The sequence below is a fragment of the Argiope bruennichi genome, chromosome 6, assembly GCF_947563725.1.
Source record: "Argiope bruennichi chromosome 6, qqArgBrue1.1, whole genome shotgun sequence".
In the NCBI taxonomy this organism is placed as follows: domain Eukaryota; kingdom Metazoa; phylum Arthropoda; class Arachnida; order Araneae; family Araneidae; genus Argiope; species Argiope bruennichi.
Window position 1 is genome coordinate 38,666,783 of NC_079156.1, and position 21,200 is coordinate 38,687,982.

A 21,200-nucleotide genomic window follows, 5' to 3' on the forward strand; every position below is an offset into this window, starting at 1 on the left:
GTTGTTTTAAAACGCGGGATGTTAATATAATTAAATTAAATATATATACATGGAAAGAAGAAGTAAGACTTTTATTAAGAGCGGAAGTAAAATAATTTCAAAATATTACACCCTAAGGTTTATCCATAGTTCAGACCTTGCAAAAGAATTGTCTGAAATTATATCTTTCCATCTGCTGATCAGGTTGTGTTATGCGCTAATTAACTAATTACTATCCAAATAAACTAGCTTTCGTGGTACTGCAAATTCACTTATTTTATCCATCACTTTAAACTGCACAGATGCTATTATAGAAAATTTATGTTCCTTTGATTTCAACAATAGAAGAAAGTCGCACGATTCGATATTTGACGGGAAAATGAAAACAATTTAAATATGAGTGCAACAATAAAATCTGTTGTTCAAAGTTCTGTAATTTTTTTTTAATAAAATATTGCTATAATTGCTATAATTCAGATAAAATTTGCCCGAAAGTTTTAAATTGTTATAATGAAAAAAAAATTTTTGTCTTTTAGAATGATATAAAGATGAGTTTTGAGTAATAATAGTTTAGAGAGATATCGCAGAAGATACAAAAATTTCGCTTAATTTTTGTTATTTAAATTGTAGTTAAAATTTCAAAACAATCTCTATGAGTAATATGTACCATCCTTCAAAGTATAGCTGTACCAAATTTGGTATCTCTAGGTCAAACGGACTTCCTGTAGTTTGACGACACACGCATAGACAAATAGAAAACATAAGCAAACAAGTTCTTTTTTTTATTGGTATTTTTTTCAAATTCACAACCAGATAATGTGAAAATGTAGTGAAAAATAGTTTATTTATTAGTAAAAATATTACCAATATTAAATAATATAATTAAAAATTGTAATATTATTATTAAATTATAATATTAAAAATAGTTGAATTATACATTATAATTTCGGATATATTAAAATATTTTATTGTTATTGAAATTATAATAGTGCTCAAAATTTTAGAGCTCACGCGCATTAGGAAAAGAGTTAAGATTTAGGATAGTTAGAAAATTCAGTCTTTCCAAATATTAAATTTGGTAATACGTTAAATAAAATTTTTTTAAAAATATACCGCAACTATATTAAATTGATGTTGAATTGATCATGAATTTATATTAACACGCATTTAATCTTTCTTTTCCAATACGAAGCTGAGCATATTTAGTAGCTCTAAATCAAATGGACTTCCTGTAGACTGCCGATACACCCTTCGACAGACAAACATAAGCATGCACGTTTTTTTTTCTTAGTAGTGATAGTGATTGTACTTTATATATTTTCAAAACCAGATGATATAAAAAGAAACCAAATTTATCGAAAAATAGTAGATTTATTAGTAAAAATATTATTAATAAAAGTATTACCAATATCAAATAGTATAACTAAAAATTATAAATATAAGCTAATTATTAAATTAAAATATTTCATTTATAGTTAATTCTGGGCATATTAAAATATTTTATTGTTATTGAAAGTATAATATTTTTCAAAATTTTAGGATTAGAATAAAGATATAATTGGAAACTTCAATCTTTATAAATATAAAATTTGGAAATATGTAGAATAAAAAAAATGTTTAAAAAATTGTATCACAACTATATTGAGTTGATATTGCTTCAGTATAAATTTATATTAAAGCGGATTTAATCTTTCTTTTCCAATTCGAAGTTGGAACATTGTCTTGAATCAGCGAAAAACAATTTCTAACTTCTCTTAAATCCCAATCTACCTGAAGCGGAATAGACCTTATTTTCTCTGCTATTTACATTATCCAGGAGCGAGTGGAGTTCAGTTGTTTTCAGTCCCGAAATTCCAAATTTCTTTTCTTCATTGGGGTAACAAATCTGTAGACGGGGAAGAAAGCGCAACAAATTTGTGAGAAAGGGACGGTGTAGAACATCAATCTCTCATGCAACAGTAGCATGGGAATGAATCCAAAGGAATAAAGAACGAAAAAGAAAAAAAGATGAGAGAAGAGAAATCTCCTCTTCCCCTTCTCTTTAACCCCTTCCACACTTGTTACATCCACCAATCAGCAGCCGCATCCCGGCATGCCCCGCGCAATCCCAAACCTTAGCACTAGATCGAACGTTTTGCAGTTCGCGAGAAGAGGTCTTTCCAAACGCGAGTGAGGAATTCACACTTCGATTGTGACAGATATCGTCTGCGAGCTGCATACCACAGCGCGTGGTTAGTCGGTGTAAAAAAATAAAATAAAATATTAATAAATTATTGATTTGTGGTCTTCGAATAAAAACGGGTTTTGTTGAAGTAGAGGGTAGGAGTGACATATTTGTTGGAATTTTTTTCGAACAATTATCGTCTGAATGGCTTTGGAGGAAAAAAGTGGAACCGTTACTGTGAATAATTCAACGGAACAACAGCCCCAGGTGGAGAAGCCCCAGGTTAATCAGTTGGAAAAAGCCCCGCCAGAGGTTGGATTTCTTTCTTTTTTCTTTTTTTCATTTCAATTTTCTAAGAAAGTAGTAAAAAAAAATGATTTTTGTGAATTTGTAAAAGATCTGATTTTTTTAAAAATTGTTTCATTCGGTAATCAGATTGTACTTAGTTCGCTTATCATTTAAAAATTTGTATCGCTTTTATACAAATTATTTTCTTTTGTGGAATATTTCGATGAATAACTTTTTTTTTCTTTTGTCCATGAATTTGCAGAAATGAAATGAAATAATTTGAAACTTCAAAAAGTTACGCAAAAAAATCTGATTCAAGAAAAGAAATATATTTTTACTCAGAAAAATTTAGATTTTTTTAAATGAATTCCGTCACACGCCGGAAATTTTGTTTTACAAAGTTTAAAACAGTGACATTGTGCTTATTATTGAGAACGAAAGTCTATACTGAATGTCATGACTCATTTATAATATATTTAAATATTTTATTAAATTCATAAAATTTTCATTCAATTGTATAAAAATTGTTGAAAACATTAATACAACGATATTTGAGCTTGATAAATTTGTGAGTAATTTGTATTCTTATATTAATTATTTTCCTTTTAATTAAGAGAAAACAAAAATTCAGCATCATTTAATCATGGGAAACTTTAATTATTCGACGAGATCAAATAAAATTATGTAAGTAATTAAAATTTATTTCTTAAGTTCATTGTAAAGAAATTTTATAAAATAATATATATATATATATATAAGGCTTTCGATGTCTAATATATTTAAAAGTAAATTGCATTTTATGAATTATATAATTTAATTTAATGATTATTAATTTGATTCAAAAAATCAATAATTCCTAATTTATACTCAATGAAAAACATCAACACATTAAGTTTTATGAAAAATTATGTTCAAAATTTCATCAAAGTACACAATTTTTTTAATCTGAAAAGTTTCAATTAAATTAAATTTATTTTGCTATAATATCAGAACCTGTGATATAAAACTGAAAGACTAATTAATATTTTTTTAATAATTTATGTCCTACAATTGTTAAGACTTCGCATTTAATAATTTTTATATTTACTCTTATAACTTTTTATGTTTAACCAAATATTAGTTAAACATAAAAATCAGAGTTTTAATCAAATTTTCTATAAATAGCAAATTGCAATAATTATAAATCCGATATATTCTTCGTAATGGCAGGTGATTTTTTTTTTCCTATTTACTTTAACCGCGGCTTGAAAATCTAAGTAGAATTTTAAAAATGAATAAATTACAATTTTTAATATGTGTACATTATGTCTAAAATAGTTGAGATAGCTAGTAATCATTTCAATTTATTAAAATCATGTTTGGAACATTATTTTTAAAAAGAAATTCTTTTTAAATATAATAATAATAACTTCTTTCATGGATATAAGGTTCTTTACTGCATAATTTAATGCAGTTACAGTTAATATGAAAATAAACAGCATCTTCAAGTTTCAACAGAAAAGAACCTATTTGCTTGTAAAATGAATAGCATATTGATAAAAGAATATATGAAACTTTTTATTGTCAATAATATCCATTAAACCATATTATAAATAAGATCTTAATTCTGTTTTTTTTAAATTAAAAAAAATTATTTAAAGCACATTGACAGAGTTAAAACATTTTCTATGGTAACAAAGTTTTAGTTATTCGAAAATTAATTCTGAAAGAATCAAGAAGTTGCACTGTTCGGTAATTGTAAAAACTGATTATAATATATGCAAGCATCAGTTAATAATATTTTTTGACTTATGATTTTAAAACATCGTTACATTTGATATTAACCAAAACAAACATCACATGAAAATGCATTTAATGGAAAATTTATGATATTCTTTTTTTGCAAGTTATATATGTTCTAGTTATATTATGAACAAATTTTACAATTCTCATATTAATTTCTAATTTAATTACTCACTAACTATATGTCTTTTTAGGAAAAAAATATTTATAAATTTCCCAAACTTTGGATGTAAAAAAAATCGATGGCATTTATTACTTTCTTACATACAAAATATAGAAAAAGCAGTATTCGAACTCGAAATCGGAATTTTCATGAGTTTCCAACTTTCAAACATCTCTGAGTCTGAAAAATATATATTTTCGGCATTATATTTATCTGTCTGGGAACACAGTAACTGAAACGAGCTTTGAGCTAGTCTGCTGGAATATGAAGCATAAAATTACGACCAAAGTTTTAGATTTTAGAGTAAAATTATGGAGTTAATTATTAATTTCGAATAGAGTTCAGAAGTATTAAATTTTCGATAATCATTTATGAATTTTGAATAAAAAGCATTTTTTTTTCTTTTAAGTTTACGTAGAATTGTTGTTGTGTATAACATAAAATTTATTACTTGCAAAAATCTATTGTGAAATGAAAAACATAATTTCTGAGGTAAATTATCAGTCTTAAGAGATTTTTTTTAATCTTTATTTTTTTACTCGAATTTCTTCTATCGCAACAAATTCATTTTGATTTCGTAATTCCTATGATGTATTTTTATATCTGAAAATATAAATCCTCTTTCTCATTCTTTTTATTTTATGGTAAAAAATTGTGCAATACATTTCCAAAAAAAATTTCCGGGAATGTATTTATAAAAGTTTTTTTTGTCACTCATTCATGCTTCAGAAAAAATGTGACAATTCGAAGACATTAGGTTAGCTTTTTATATGAGATGGTCATTTGAAGAACGTTTCTTAATACTTTGTATCGTCAACCCATTGCAAAAAGTACACAAAATAAAATTTTAAGTTTTGAGTTACTGGAATTTTGAAATTTTCGTAGTAATAAAAAATCCAATTAATATCCCTCTAATTTCAAATTCCTAAACTATGTTTGAAGTTAGTTTTATAGCTAAATAATAAATTGTTGTTGTTTCATACCCATAAAGGGAGACCTTTGTCAATCTTAAAATGAGTCTAAGTATACGAGACGTCTCCATTCATATGTATGTATTAATGATATGGTGTGTTTTGGGTTTAACTTCATCGTAGAGTGCAGAGAATCGCGTAAGCATTTTGGATTTTATCCAAATGTCCAATAAGGTCTTAAATTCTATATAAATTTAATGAAAAATCTATATGATGAATATGTATGTTTTTAGATCGTTTCATTTTTGCTTTCTCGCTCACGAAGTATAACTTCTTTATATTTATACTATAATTCGAACTCGAGACATTGACGAATCTTAATACATTAGACCTTCCTGATTTTCAAAAACATACTTTTGGAAAATGTCTGCCAGTCTGTCTGCCTGTCTGTGACAGAGATAACAAAAATGATTTAAGCTAAACGAATGAAATTTGGTATACAGAATACTTTGGTATTGCTAGAGAATATGCAAGAAAGCTTTAGGGGGACCTTTTCCACTGGTATTTAGGTTATAATCTTTACATACATAATTCAGACGTTTACAGACATAATGTTTATAATAATTCAGACATTTATAGACATAATGTTACAGACATAATTCAGACATTTACAGACATAATTCAGACATTTACAGACATAATTCAGACATTTACAGACATAATGTTTACAGACATAATTCTAACAATACTTTTCATTGGCCTACAGAATATTTAAACTTGGAGATTCAACGCGTTTTAATTGGAAGTCTGTGTTTTAATTGATGTCCGCTTGAAACGGGCAAATGAGAATTTTATAATATAAAAACATAAAGCAGGGAATAATATATTAACTCTGTATGTAATATCCTTAAGAATATCATATTTTATTTTCTAAACATAAGAAATTTAACATTTGTAAAATGTTTGTAAACGAATCGATCGCCATGAAATATTTTAATATATAGCTGATGTTATTTCTTCAAAATTATATTTCTAATGTATTTATTTACTGCAAAAATAAATTAATTATTCAGCTTGTTCTAAAAAGAAATTAATCTGCCGGCGTCCTGGCATAGGGATAGCGCGTCTTCCTCGTTATCTGGGCGTCTGAGGTTCGGGTCCCGGTTCGGGCATGGTTGTTCTTCATCTGTTCTATCTGGGAGATGTGTGAATGCGCCCCCCTGTAAAAAGGGGTTGTGCAAGCGAATGTGATGCTTGAGTAGCTAAGACGTACTCTTGACCTTAGTTAGCGCTACTAAAACAAGAGACGCTCCCTTGGCTTAAAATTGCTAACTTCATCAGGTAGCTTGTCCATGGGAAGTGCATTATAAAGAACAAAAACAGAAATTAATCTAGTACTTTTTGACGAAATTCTAAACATCCAAGTCTTCTGGAATCTTTTTTAAAAAAATTGGATAACAATGATCACTAGAGGTTCATTACGGTAAAATTGTTTTGAAATATTTCACTGAACGAAAAGAGTTCTTTGAAATATAAACTGTTGCTTTTTCATATATATTAAAAAATACTTGTCAAAATTATTGATTTTTAAATGCGAAAAAGGAAACATTTTTAAAAATTGGTTTCCTTTAAATTAAAAAAAAAAAAATCGTTTTTTTTTTCATTTATAACTTCAATATGTCATCTTCAAACACTCCTAGTGAGACATAAAATAAAAATAAAGCACCAAGAAAGGAGTCAACTCTGTAAGAATAAAAAAGCAATGTTTGAAACATAAAAAACAATTAAATTTAAAATAATTGATATCAACCTCTTTTGTTATATATTGTAACAATAAATATGATTCTATGATGCATAAATTCACTTCATTTGTAAACTTGATATGTAATTTTAAGTGACATTAATTCGCATCAATTGTAACAGAAAACAGTAATCTTACGATACACGAATTTGAATTATTTATAAACCGAAACTGCAGTCTCAAAATAACATCTTTTTTTATTCCTTTAACTAGATATAAAATTGGAAAAAAAAAACTCAACAGAATTCACATTAAAACAACTTTAACCATTGGAATTCACTTTAAAACAAAATTAAAGTGAAAACTTCCTTAAAAGTCTAATAGCTCCATTCTAAAGAATGAAAAACACCCATACGTTTCAAAAGGACAAATGAATGTTTCAATTTTCTAAAATACTTTCTGAAAATCAGCTGATTTCAAAAGAGAAGCGAGTATTTTTTATTGCCATTATTTCAGTTCAGATATAAAATGAATAAAACAAATAATGGTGCAACTTTTAGATGATATCTCTGAAGATATTGCTTAGAAAAATAATGACAAGTAGTTTGTTGCGACAAATCTACAGACGTAAACAAAATTGTGTTGTTTAGAAGTTTTGCTAAAATTAAATATCGTCTGGTGAACCGAAAAAATTTGGAAGTTGGAGCGTCTTTATTATCTTATGCTATAATAAGAATGATGCAGGTTTTGCCAGTGATTCTTTGAACAAAAATTTACATTCTTTGCCAGTGATCTTTTGAACAAACATTTTAGGGTTGTCAGTTGTGTCTGCTGTTAAACATCTGATCGAAGAAGTATTATCGAAATAAATGTAATGTTGATTCTTTTAATGAGTGTTTGAAGTTGATTTCTTTCTAAATAATTCGTATTTCCTCTTCCGTACTTCCAACAATTTTGAAATTTTGAATGTAAGTTTAAGCGTATTTGAAATATTTAAATTAAATTCAGCATTTTATGTATCTGCATTTCAATTTGATATAGCTACAAGATTTTATTACTTGTTCATAGACACATGTTTTTTTTTATTTCATTCCTTTTTTTATATACTTTTTTTGCTGGTTTTGTGCAGTTTGTGCACTTAAGAACTTATTTAATCCTTTCGTCGTCCTCTCCTGTTCGCGAAAATTTCTATTTTCCCTCTGTTTTTCGCCACATTAGAATAAACAAAAATAAAAATTTAAATAAGAAAGCATTTAAAAAGCCTTTTTAAAGTTTTAAAATGTAGAAGAAAGCTTGAAGCGCGTTCCACTTGAACGCGCTAGACGCGTTACGGACGACGAGGAGGTTAATATTTTATTTGAGTGTGTTTTGTAATTTTGCGTGTTGGTAAGATCTGTTGAACTAACTCATACATAAGCAAATACAAACAAATTGACCGCATTTATTAGTCAAGAGAGAGATTATCCGGGAAAAGAATAGTAAATAATGTTTAATTATTCAAAACACTTTGTTTATTATTTTTAACAAGCAAAATGAATAGTTTCTTTACTGCCTATTACATTAATGTGTAATTCAATGAAAATGGGTGACATGAAAGTTTAAAACTTGAATTTTTGCCAATATCAGGCTGCATCAAAATCTAATGAGTTATGCTCTTTTTATTGAAACTATAATCAAATGAAACAGCATGCAGCACGACATATTAAACCGGAGACTATTTAGAATTGGACTATTTAATTAGAATATTTATAGCAATTTTTGGGGATTTTCTTTTATTTCGGCTTCAAACACCACTTTCTCTAACGAATTTTAATTATTCAACTAAATAAATAAAAATCAGTAACATTTCGCTTTGGGCTTGCCGTCATTGGTGACCGACTGAATTATCAAGAATATTAATTTTGTTTAATTTCAATTAAATCCCTTGTGCATAACTTGGTGTTCACGGTCTTAAGAATCACAATGGCAGACATTAAAGTCGGTTTATTTTATTAACTTGCACAAATTTTTTACTGTATACATAAAACTTTTTTAATGGAATGGAATACGATTAAGAATTTAAATAGCTTTACATACGTTCTATTTATTGCATATATAAACTTTCTTAATGGAGTCAAGTACCATTAGGAATTTTAATAGCCTTACACGTGTTCTATTTATTACATACATAAACCTTTGTAATGGAGTCGAGTATCATGACATCTTAGTATAGTTACAAACTGAACTGTTTTGAAAATCTGCTTCAAATTGCGAGCTGTCTTTTGCGCTAAGGTAATTGCACTTTCTAACTCCTCATGTAAATTGAGCAAGTAATAAGCTAGATTGTTCTTCCCCAGTTTTGACCAATCGAAGAAAATCACATGATGAAATAATTGATGAACCAAAGAAAACTGTTTGAAATTCGGAAACATTTATGTGAAAATTGCGATTAGATCCTTGTAGTTCTAAGAATAATTAAAATTTCAAAATGGTTATGTCCGGTTAAAAGTCAATTTATTGCAATAATATTTCTGAGAGTTATTGCTTAATTTTAAATAATCAAAATGACAAAAATATCACTCTAAAGTGCATATTCTCTCCCTCCAAACTTTACTTGTGCTAATTTCGGTTTCTATAATTCTGACAGTCGCCTCTGTTGAGGCACCAAAACACACACACGTTGTTCTATATCGTTTGTAAAGATGGAAAAGATTGAACCACATGGAATTTATATATATGGTATTACCTTAGAAATATCTACCATATTCAACTATGAATTTTGAATCTTTTACACGAAGATCTAAATGCTCATCAGTTGCCTCCTTTTGTATCTTCGTCTATATTCCTTTCCTATACTTCAAATTTACAACTACTGAGCAATTTTTCATCTGAGAAATAAATTCACATGGGTCAATATCAGAAAGAATAACCTGATTGTCTAAGTCCGAAATGTAATGTTTCGAGAAATAATTTTACATTAGGATGAACGTACGAGGTGTGAAGACTTTATTATGTAGACCTTATCATTTAACTTTTCCTTCGACATGAAATTTTGAATGCTTATAATCATGATTTACGCTTATCTCTTGTGCGCATTTAAACTGAATGAAACCTGTTGTTCTATGCGTAATTCCGTTATTTCATTTACACTTAAAACATTTTTAAAATTCTGGAACTTTTTTGAACTTAGTAGCATAAATAATAAGTCGTTTTGAAATAGTTCAATACTTTCGATACAGAATAAATACTCTCGAGATAATTCTTTTTTTTGAAAAATATATGTAAACTATCTAAATTTTTAAATTTTTGTATAAATTAAATTGAAGAAATTTTCATGCAGCTGAAACATATATTGCAAGCGAAATATGTTTTGCAGGTCATAAGAAATATATATTTTTTAAAAATTAAAATAAGGTATAAAACAAATCTTTGATTCAAAATTCTAGTTTTATTTCAAAGCATTAATTTAAGATTAAATTCCTGAAAATTTTAATTTTTTCCCACTTTCAAGCATTCAAACAACTTTAAAATATTCTAAAAGAAACTTTTTTATTATATTGTTAATTAATTACAAAACATATTTTGGAATTAGCTTAATGAATTTGAACAAAGTATTATGCATTTTTTTTAATTTATAGGCATTTTTAGTAAGCCAAATTTTCCCCAAATTTAAAATTTGAGAAAATATTACCTAAAGACGCAAATAGTGTTAAAATGTAAATGATTAAATTATGAAAATCAGTGTAACTACCCAAAAAACGAAATTGAAACAAAATTTAGTCTTACAATTTTATATAGAAAGCTATACAAAAATTCCATTTAAAAAGTTTTCGAAATCTATACCAAAATTCGTTTTATCCATATAATCACCTAACTAGATCAAGACAGTTATTAAATAACAATCAATAGCCAAATAATTATATATTCAAAGGTAATCTGAAAATATTCAAATCAAATAACTGACTTTACTCGAGAAATATACTATGAGATCAATTTATTTGGAATTCTCTTTTTAAAAAATCATTCTCAAACAAAACATCTGCTTAAATTCCAAAACTATGAAATAAATACCGAATAGGATCTTTGTTAGATCTGTTAAGCAACAGAAATATATAATGTTTTCGTTTGTAATGTCTGTTGTAGTCTGATTAATCAGTCAGATCAAGTCCCAAAAGATTTCGATCTACTAAAACTATATTATGCATGGAGTTAATAGCATGTACAGTTCTACACAAGCCCAATTTGTTCCAGAGTTTTGTTCTGGCTATCTCGTATATTATTTAAAACGAAACCCCCTTCCGAATAAAATCGTTTGGGATTAGTCTTACAATTCTACGAAATAAAATGCTTAGTATTTCCTTAATTTTCTTTCTGTCTTTCTTTTCTTTATTTCACTGATAGATGGCAAGTATAATTGTATTACTAATATTAAAACTTTCATAAATAGTTTTTATAAGCCTATTATTCACTGGAATGTTTTTTTTATCTCCATTCGGATAAAATCGTTTGGAATTAATCTTACTTTCCTACGCAATAAAATGCATAATATTTTTTTTCAATTTTTATTTCATTATTAAATAGCTAGTATAATTGTATTAATAATATCAAAATTCTCATAGTTTTTATAAACATTTTTACCGGAATATTTTTAAGGAAAGTCTTCTTTTTATTCGGATTAGATTTGTTCTTAAAGTTTTTATTTATATCCGTCAATAAAATATATGTATCTTTAATGATTAAAATCAATTAATATATTTTTTTAAATGAAAGCAAACTGTAAACCCATCATATATTCGAACACCAATTAGAATATTATTACAAATATAAGTATTAAATATTATAGAAATTATACATTACCTTTATAAATTATCGCCTGATACGATTATTTATAAAGCATTAAAATATTTATTAATACGATACGATAAAATAGCATTAGAAAATTTATTAATAGTTACAAATACTTGTTTTTATTTGTTTTAATGGTGTATGTTAATTGTTTTGATTACATTTTTACACATTTTTATTTATTTATTAAAATGAAATGGATAATATAAAAAAAGAAATATCCAATTACTGAGCGCCTTAAAGATTATACAAAAAATAAGCACACAGAAAAATTATAAATCACGAATAAAAAGAATGTTATGAAATATATTAGGTATTTAATATGTGTTTATAATTAATATAAAAACATTAAAAATTTACTGTGAATTAAGAATCCGTGAAATCAGAACCCTAAAATAATTAAAACTTCACAAACCTAATAGAATCAATAATAAAACCACATAAAAAATGTAAAAGTTGTTGATATTTGGTTTTAAAAATACCAAACGATATATTAAAAATACATATAATACATAGCATATTAATATAACAATACATTTCCTTATATTAATGAAATATGAATCATTACCTGTAACAGATAATTCATCCTATTCATAAAGCAGGGTTTTAATATAACTTTTTCATTTTTTAAAAACTATAGTTGTTATAATAAGTTTTGAAGTAAGCAACGATGAATTTATTTTAAAAAAAATTGATTTAAAAAGACAGACAAATTAAGTTTAAACAGAAACTTATCACGATGTTTTAATTATTGATTCGAATTTGATTCATTTTTTTTCAGTTCCGAATTTTTTCTTTTACTGTTTTTACAAATGAATTAAAAGATTAAATTTGCAAATCCACAAAGGATTGAATGCTCTTTAACGATCTGCCATTATTTAGAACATGATGCCGATGATAACAATAATAATAGCAATATACTTCTTTTATTTCCCAATTGCTTTTCCACGCTTCATTAACAGTTTATAACTGCAGATTACGTACTTTAGAGACCTAATGAATTTTATTTCAATAAAAGAATAATAACTTAAAGGGAAGAGGAAACTTGTAAAAACATACTTTAAATCGAGATTATATTTTTGGGGACCTTAAAGAGTAACAAATAAAAATTCAACCCATTCCAAAAGTATTTAAAACTATTATTTAGCTAATTAGTTTTATAATTCATTTTCCGTTTTGTTTCTAATTCCATTGAGATTTCTGATCTGTGTTTTGAACGTATAATAGAATAAAATATTTATTCCAATTTGTGGTAAGAAATTAAAAGGATTTATTAATTTCACTATTAACTGAAGATCTATAATTAATAAGAGTTTGAAAAGGGTTAAGAAATTCCACATATTTATTGGAATTACAATTATTTTAATTAATAAGTTTTGTAATACTTTTTCTGTTTTATTTATATTTTGGGGGGGGTTACTAATTTATGATACGAATATATAATAAAATAAAATAATTATTTTTATCGGCATTAAGAAATTCATGAAAGTCCTTCATCATATCAGTAGGTGATTTGTTATGAATGTGTCTTCATAAATTATTAAGAATTTCCGTACATTAATTGTAATTTGAATGTTATACAATTAAGTAATTTAAGCATTTAATATTAATTCAACGTGTGTAACAATAAACTACCTGTACAAATTGCTACTAAATCATAAGATAAATTTTAAAATACATTATAATCGAAACAAGTCATTTTATAATAGAACATGGAATAAAAAAACTTAAGGCAGATCTCCGAGGGATTATCTACAGTGATAAGCCTTGTCCAGCTTTGGCATTCGAGTTATTTGAAGACAGAGGGAGCAACAGGTTTCTTATAAACTCAAGGATCAGATTTAGTGAATCTACCTCCTCTAGAGACCCTCCTCCTCCTAATTTCGGTCAAGTGTCGTAGTCCATTACAAAACAAGTAATATATATATATATATATATATATATATATACAAATTAAGTCAATTCCTACTTTCGCAAGAATTGAACTCGTATTCTTCACCTTCACGTGAAAAATACTGAAATCCTTGCATTTTACCGATTGAGCTACTGCCTGTTGATTTCAATTTTCATTACACTCTGCTAAAACTCTATTTAAAGTATTAAAAATTAATTAAATTTAATAATTAATGAATTAATATTTGTAAAAACTGTATTAACATCAAGTGTTATCCACAACGAGTTTTAAAAAGTGTATTTGAACTTGAGTGGATGAATAAAAAATATTTTATTAACGATTGAAAATTTGAACAAGATGTATAAATATATATAAGGAGAGTGTGAACTAATAGCAGGAATTGAAAGAAGCACACATGCTGCGATCCTATATCCGTTTTCCCATTGCTAAATTGCAATAAACTACAAGGTATATATTTTTTGTGTGTGAATCAAGTAAAGCAAATAAATAGTATAATATCTAATGAAGTATATAGCACAGATTTAATTGGAACACATTTACATTAGTATAAAAACTCAACAGTACAAAAAGGAATACGAAGCCAAATCGCTTCCAAGAACAAGTCCTTGGCACACTTACTTTCAATTTTTCAAATGTTTGGTATTGAATATTTCAGCCAAATTGCCATTATCGTACTTTTTATGCTATGTTTAACTTAAAATATTGTTTGATATTCAAGTAAATGAATTGTTCAAATATTATAAGTTTGTTTTTAATAATATATGTGTCGTACGTTTTATCTTATGCATAATTTTTATTTTGCTTAATTTGTTGATAAGGAGCATTTGTTGGTAAGGATATTTTCACTTCCCATGTGATCTCAACTGCATGTCCGTTTGCGGAAAAAGTTTTTGTCTGCTTATCCTATTCTTAAATTTTCTATGATCTTATAAATAATCTTATAAGATTAAAGGAATTTTTATATTACGTCATTCGCTAAATATTGAATGAAAGGAATGCACAAATTGTTGGGTAAAATAGTTTTCGAAAAAAAAATGTATCTCGTTTTATTTCTCTTGTTCAGAATCACCGAAAGATTTATTTTTTTTTACTTTACTTTTTTGAATTATTGTGGAAATATAGTAAAAAAAAATCTATCTCAAGATTTTGATGAATTTTTCATCTGTAAACTTGCTTGAGTCCGAAAGCGACATTTTTCGAAATATGTCCTTTTGTCTGTTTCTCAGTTTATCTTTGAATAAGGTAACTTTTAAAAATGTATTACGGCACGTGGATGGAATTTGGTATGTAGTATTAACATAAAGTGCGTAAATTCCTGTCAAACATTGGGTAAAAATCAATTGAAAGGATTTTTGTCCTTTTATACGCATGTGAAAAATTCCCCTGGGGCACCTCAAAATTTGAGGATAAGAAACTTCCGGCATCGTGGTTGGTTCTCGCCATCCTAGTGAGTAGAGAAATGGTGTGAGGTTATCTAACTCATGCTGATGACAGGACATACCTCTTACGGGAGGTTGTTGTTGTGGCTGGTGATGGGTTTTAGGACTCAAACAAAGTTCCCGCCAATGTTATTGTTGTGTTCTGCTCATTCTATACGAATATATTCGGGCGGGGTGGAGTAACCTTTCGTGTTTTCATGGATATGCATATGAACACGATAATTCAAAACACAAAGAGAAAGATAGCTGAATTTTATTATATAATTTATCCTAAAAAATTTATATATTATATTTAAGAATAAATGAGAATAAATGACCACCTGTTTGTTCGTATGTAAACGAAAGACATAACAAATAAAGGGAATACTTTATAGAAATGAAATTGGGTGTGCTGAATTAAAAACAAAAATTTGGAGATAGGTATTAAAATTTGGATCCAACAGGTTGAAAAAAAATCTAAATTCCCATTCTGTTTTATTCAGTATGATATTGCGATGGCTCTAATTACGTCATCACAATAGTAGGTGAAGGGGACTCATTCTTATGGATTTACAATGGCCACAAAGGGTTTGTTGCTCTTTTTCCCCACCTAGTTCCGTGCTACTTTCAAGGAATGCATAATTTTATAAGAAAATCGAAAAAGGGTCATTATATTGTCTAAGTACGAGAAAGTCGGAAAATATCCACTGATTAAAATGCTCAATGAATGTAAAATTTGAATCTTTTTATTTTGAAAAATAATAATCAGATTTCATTTCCTTTTTATTATACTTTTTAGAAATTAGATTTTTCGCTTTCTTATAATATCATTTCCAATTCGACCATTAAAAACATAAAATAACACAACTAATAAAAAAATAGAATGTCCCACGCGATCCCGAATCTTTCATACCCATGTTCAGAAAAATAAATTTCTCATCAAAAAAATAATTCCACAGTTCTTATTTGATGATATTATAATCACACTTGATTACGTATAGGTCTCCGTTTTCCAAAGCAAAAAGAATCCAATAAATGGACAGAGACAACCTATATCTTCACACAATACTCCGACAGAATTTTTCTTTTGGATATCTGTCTTCTATTTCTGATTAAACTTGTTCCGTTCGACAGATTCATTCTTTTATGGACAAAGTTCTTTTTTTTTTCTTTTCTTCTAAGAATATTCTCCTTCTTTTACATTTATTTTTGCATCACTTGCTGCTCTCGAACTTGTTTTTTCCATCCACGGCTCTTTATTGCTTTCCGATCTTATTTACGTAGCGTATTTATCTAAAATGATAAAAGAAATATTACTTTCGCTATTGTTAAAAAAAATGAGCGCAACTTGGGCAAATTCAATTAATTCTTTAATATAGATGGATTCTTTGTATTAAATTATTATTATGTATTTATTAGAAAAAGCAATTATCGCTTTATTTACTTTCGATGACTTTGCGCTTCGTCTAACGGATCCTTCTATTAATAGTCTTTTTTTATCGTATGTGAAGTATATAGAAAGGAAATATTTTATTCCTAAAAAAATGAACTTGAAAGTTTGAGGAATCTTCACGTATCCGGCCTTCCTAAATCCAAATATATATATATTTGTATTCTCTTGTATTATATTTTATATCGGTATTGTTACGGAATTTCCGGGGTTCGTTTGGATAGTGGGGGTTATATGGTGTGAAGAATGCTCAATCACCAGGCGGCAGTAGAAAATGAAAACAACGACGTTTATTTACACGAAGACACACAGGACAGCACAAAGACGACAACTATATACAGCACAGAAGACGATTATCTTCAGCCGAGACGTGCAGCATACAACAAACTCTACTGCAGACAGTAGCACACAGCTTAGTTTAGCACTAGCTTCACTCCGTAGCTGCTCCACTTATCTCTGGAAGGCCAGTTCTTTACCGTCGGTTCCGACTACTCTTCGACTCCACTGGTCCACGACTCAATTCACCACTGGTTCACCACTACTCGGCAGCGGCAGGACTGCTTCCTTTTATAGGCATCAGGAGGCGGGGCTAGAAGCCTCTCAACCAATCAGGAACGTTCGAGGAATAACTCGGTTCCTACTGGACGAATAAGGGAAAATTCTCGATGTTTCGGGTATAATTTATTTTGGCGCCAAAGTCGCCAAGTTTGTCGCCAAGCTCTGGGATCTCCTATGGAACCCACTATGCTGGGAAGCCGCATCAAGGATTCGTAACAGTACTATATTTTGGATTTCTGTATTATATTTTGAAATTCTGTATTATAGTTTGGAATTCTGTATTATATTTTGGAATTCTGTTTGTTCTTCAATAATTCGAAACGCTTTGATCTAGAAGGATGAAATTTGGTGTATGTTTCAAATTGACAAATTTTTTTAAACTTTCGGACGAAATCCATTTAGAGGAAGTATATATGTCCAACTATTCATATATATCCGCATATGATAAGCTTAATACGATAGCTACAATACATAGAGAGCTAGATGGATGAAATTTGTTACACAGTTTTAGAATCTGAGCTGTAGATATGCATCACCTCATATCTGAAGCCAAATCGATCAAGGCGTTGATTGTTTGTAGGTCTGTTAATTCACAAGCAGATAAACACAATAAATCAAAAATGTAATGTTATAAACATACGAAATTTGGTATACGATTTTGTGACACCTCATATCTGAAGCCAAATCGATCAAGGTGTTGATTGTTTGTAGGTCTGTTAATTCACAAGCAGATAAACACAATAAATCAAAAATGTAATGTTTTAAACATACGAAATTTGGTATACGATTTTGTGACACCTCATATCTGAAGCCAAATCGATCAAGGTGTTGATTGTCTGTAGGTCTGTTAATTCACAAGCAGATAAACACAATAAATCAAAAATGTAATGTTTTAAACATACGAAATTTGGTATACGATTTTGTGACACCTCATATCTGAAGCCAAATCGATCAAGGTGTTGATTGTTTGTAGGTCTGTTAATTCACAAGCAGATAAACACAATAAATCAAAAATGTAATGTTTTAACATACGAAATTTGGTATACGATTTTGTGACTACAATCGTAATACTGTGTCTAATTTTGTTTTTAATGGGTAGAAAAGAGAGCGTACAAAATAAATATTCGATTTTCTTTTTTTTACTTCTATACCGATATTATCCTAGCCATTAATCATTAAAAAATCACTAAAGGTCACAAATTAATAGTTTCTTTCGTAATTATAGTCCATTAATAGGTTAATGACTCACAAATGCATTTTTTAAAGTGTATGCTAGAAAGTTTCAGGAAAACCATTCCCACTGATTTTAAAAGAATTAACTTACCTCAATCTTATTTGCATACTCATTAATAAAATTAGATCAGTCCCACACCTTTACATAAAGGTGTGGGACTGATAGTAAGATTATGATCGACTCAAGGAATCATAAAGTTTGAGATGTTTGCTTTCAAAGCCCTGTATTTATTATTGCCCCGTATTGCCTTGTAGTACAATATAAAAAAATAGGATACATTTTGGACTCGCATTTTTAATAGGCAGTAATGCGAGAATGTTTCGAGAAACTATTCTGGTACTGTTTATCATATGCAAGGAATTATTTGCATAATAGGAGTAATATTTTACGAAATGATTAGAAATCCATTCATAAGAACTCTGAAAATAATGGAATATTTTATTCTAAGTAATATTTCATTCTGATTTCTTTATATAATTTCATTGGAATAGTATTTCTTTTGTGCTACTAAAATGATTAGAAATCCATTCATAAGATCTCTGAAAATAATGGAATATTTAATTCTAAGTAATGTTTCATTCTAATCTCAATATAATTTATTTATATCGGAATAGTATATTTTTCACTTTACTAAAATGTTTAGAAATCCATTCATAAGATCTCTGAAAATAATAGAATATTTAATTCTAAGTAATATTTTATTCTAATCTCGATATAATTTATTTATATCGGAATAGTATATTTTTCGCTTTACTAAAAAGATTACAAAATGATGAGAAATCCATTGATAAAATCCGTGAAAATAGTGGAATATTTAATTCTAATCTCCTTATAATTTATTTACATCGGAACAGTATTTTTTTCGCTTTGCTAAAACTATTACGAAGTGATTAGAAATCCACTGATGATAATAGAAAATAATAAATAATAGAATATTTAATTCCAAGTAATATTTTATTCTAAACTTGTTATGATTTATTTACATTGGAATCGAATGTTTTTTGTTCGCTTTACTACAATTTATCTAATCTACACTGCTCTGATGTCTTTTGAAATTATAAGTTAGTTTACTAGTTTTAATAAGTGGAATAACTTAGTTTCATATTTAATAGATGATTTGTGATTTTCTATGCGTTAACCCTTTAAAGGGTCATTTTTTTCTAGTCATATTATGTTAAAATATTTTTAGGCTTGAAATTTGAATAAGAAAAGAGATTCATTTAGCTTATTAGATAAATTTAATTTGATTAATTAATTAATTTGGTTAGTTAATAATTAAGTAACACATCAAGACACATCACTTTGTCTGAGAAAAAAAACTGAAGCATCTAAATTTCTGACTTACTAAAAAAATTTGTCAGAACTTATGCCAAATTGCATAATTTCATACAAAGATTGATAAATTTGGTGGGAAGCATACTTCCCACGGCCCTATAAAGGGTTAAATAATAAATATGTGTCAATGTGTTGATAAGTTTTATTATATTTAAATTTAAATATTCGCAGTACACAGTTCAATGTGATTGACATAATTTCTCATCTTATTTTTTTAATGTCCAAACTTTTAATAAATCAAAATAGTTAAATTTAAGCTCAATAATTATTTTTATTCATTCATTTTAATTCTTCTTATCCAAAATGATTTAATTCCATATTCGGATAAGAAATAAATGATAGAATATTTTTTTCATCTTATAAATCTATCATAACAAAATCAACTTAATACTGTAGCAATCTTACATTTTTTTTTCAGTCTTTTTGATTCATAGTATATAGTTTTTACTGAAAATAGCCATTTTCGGCGAGCTGTTGGTTCGATAAGAGTATTGGTTGTATTTATTTTCAATTGAATATATTATATAAAACTTGACATTCATGACTTCCACAAGATATTACATACAAACTGTAATGGACAGTTAGGTCATGGTTTTTTAATGACTTATATATGTTCTATTTCTTTTGAACAGAAATTATCCCTAATGGAGTTTAATTGATACCATATTTGCATGAGCGTAATTGTCAACATTATTTAACATTTATTCACATTCAAATAATCCAAAGTGGTATTATAGAGATTTTTTTACACATTCCAAAAAAAGAATGTCAAATCATAAAAAAAAAGTTAAAGTAATTACGAATATATCAAAGAATACAAAAAAAGCAATACAAATCTTTATTGCTTAGTTTAAAAAAATTGTAGATAAATAAAAAAAATTAAATATTTGTATTAATAATTACAATGGCTTAAATTTTATTGCAAAAATGAAAGTATTATAGTAAATTGTGCTTAAAAATATATATATATTTTTTAATTCTATTAGGGAAAAAATTTGGTATTGTTTAACTTGATGTCATTGAAAATATAATTTCTATCATTTATAGGTGCTGCAGAAATGACATTTGTGAAATAATATTTTCGAAAATTATAGCCAAAATATATAAAAATTTTGTTTAAATTTTCATTAAATTAGTTTAAATTTTTTCAGTACTTAGTTTTTTCATTAAATTGATTAATATTTCAAAAATTTTCCTCCAAAATTTACATTTAATATTCCTAAATATATATTTGTACCAAATGCCGTAGCCCTGATTCCACTGGTTTGCCTAGAGTCAGTATACACACAGATACTCTTTCTTTTTAATTATACGCTAACTAATATACCCGATGTTGCTGGGATTTAATATAATTTCAGGATTTTTTTAATGAAAAAATCTAATTTTGTACAAAATCTTACAACAAACAATATTCTTTTATCAAGTGTTTTTTAAAAAA

General features: G+C 27.4%; 1 protein-coding gene across 1 annotated transcript in view; it reads left to right on the forward strand.

Annotated features, from left to right (window-relative positions):
• The first annotated feature begins 2,314 nt into the window (after nt 1-2,314).
• LOC129972330 (inactive dipeptidyl peptidase 10-like) overlaps nt 2,315-21,200 on the forward strand; it is a 475,818-nt gene continuing 456,932 nt past the window's right edge. The window contains exon 1 of the mRNA XM_056086431.1: nt 2,315-2,455. Coding sequence (XP_055942406.1) covers nt 2,348-2,455 — 108 coding nt within the window. The 5' untranslated portion in view covers nt 2,315-2,347. The remainder of the gene's footprint in view (nt 2,456-21,200) is intronic.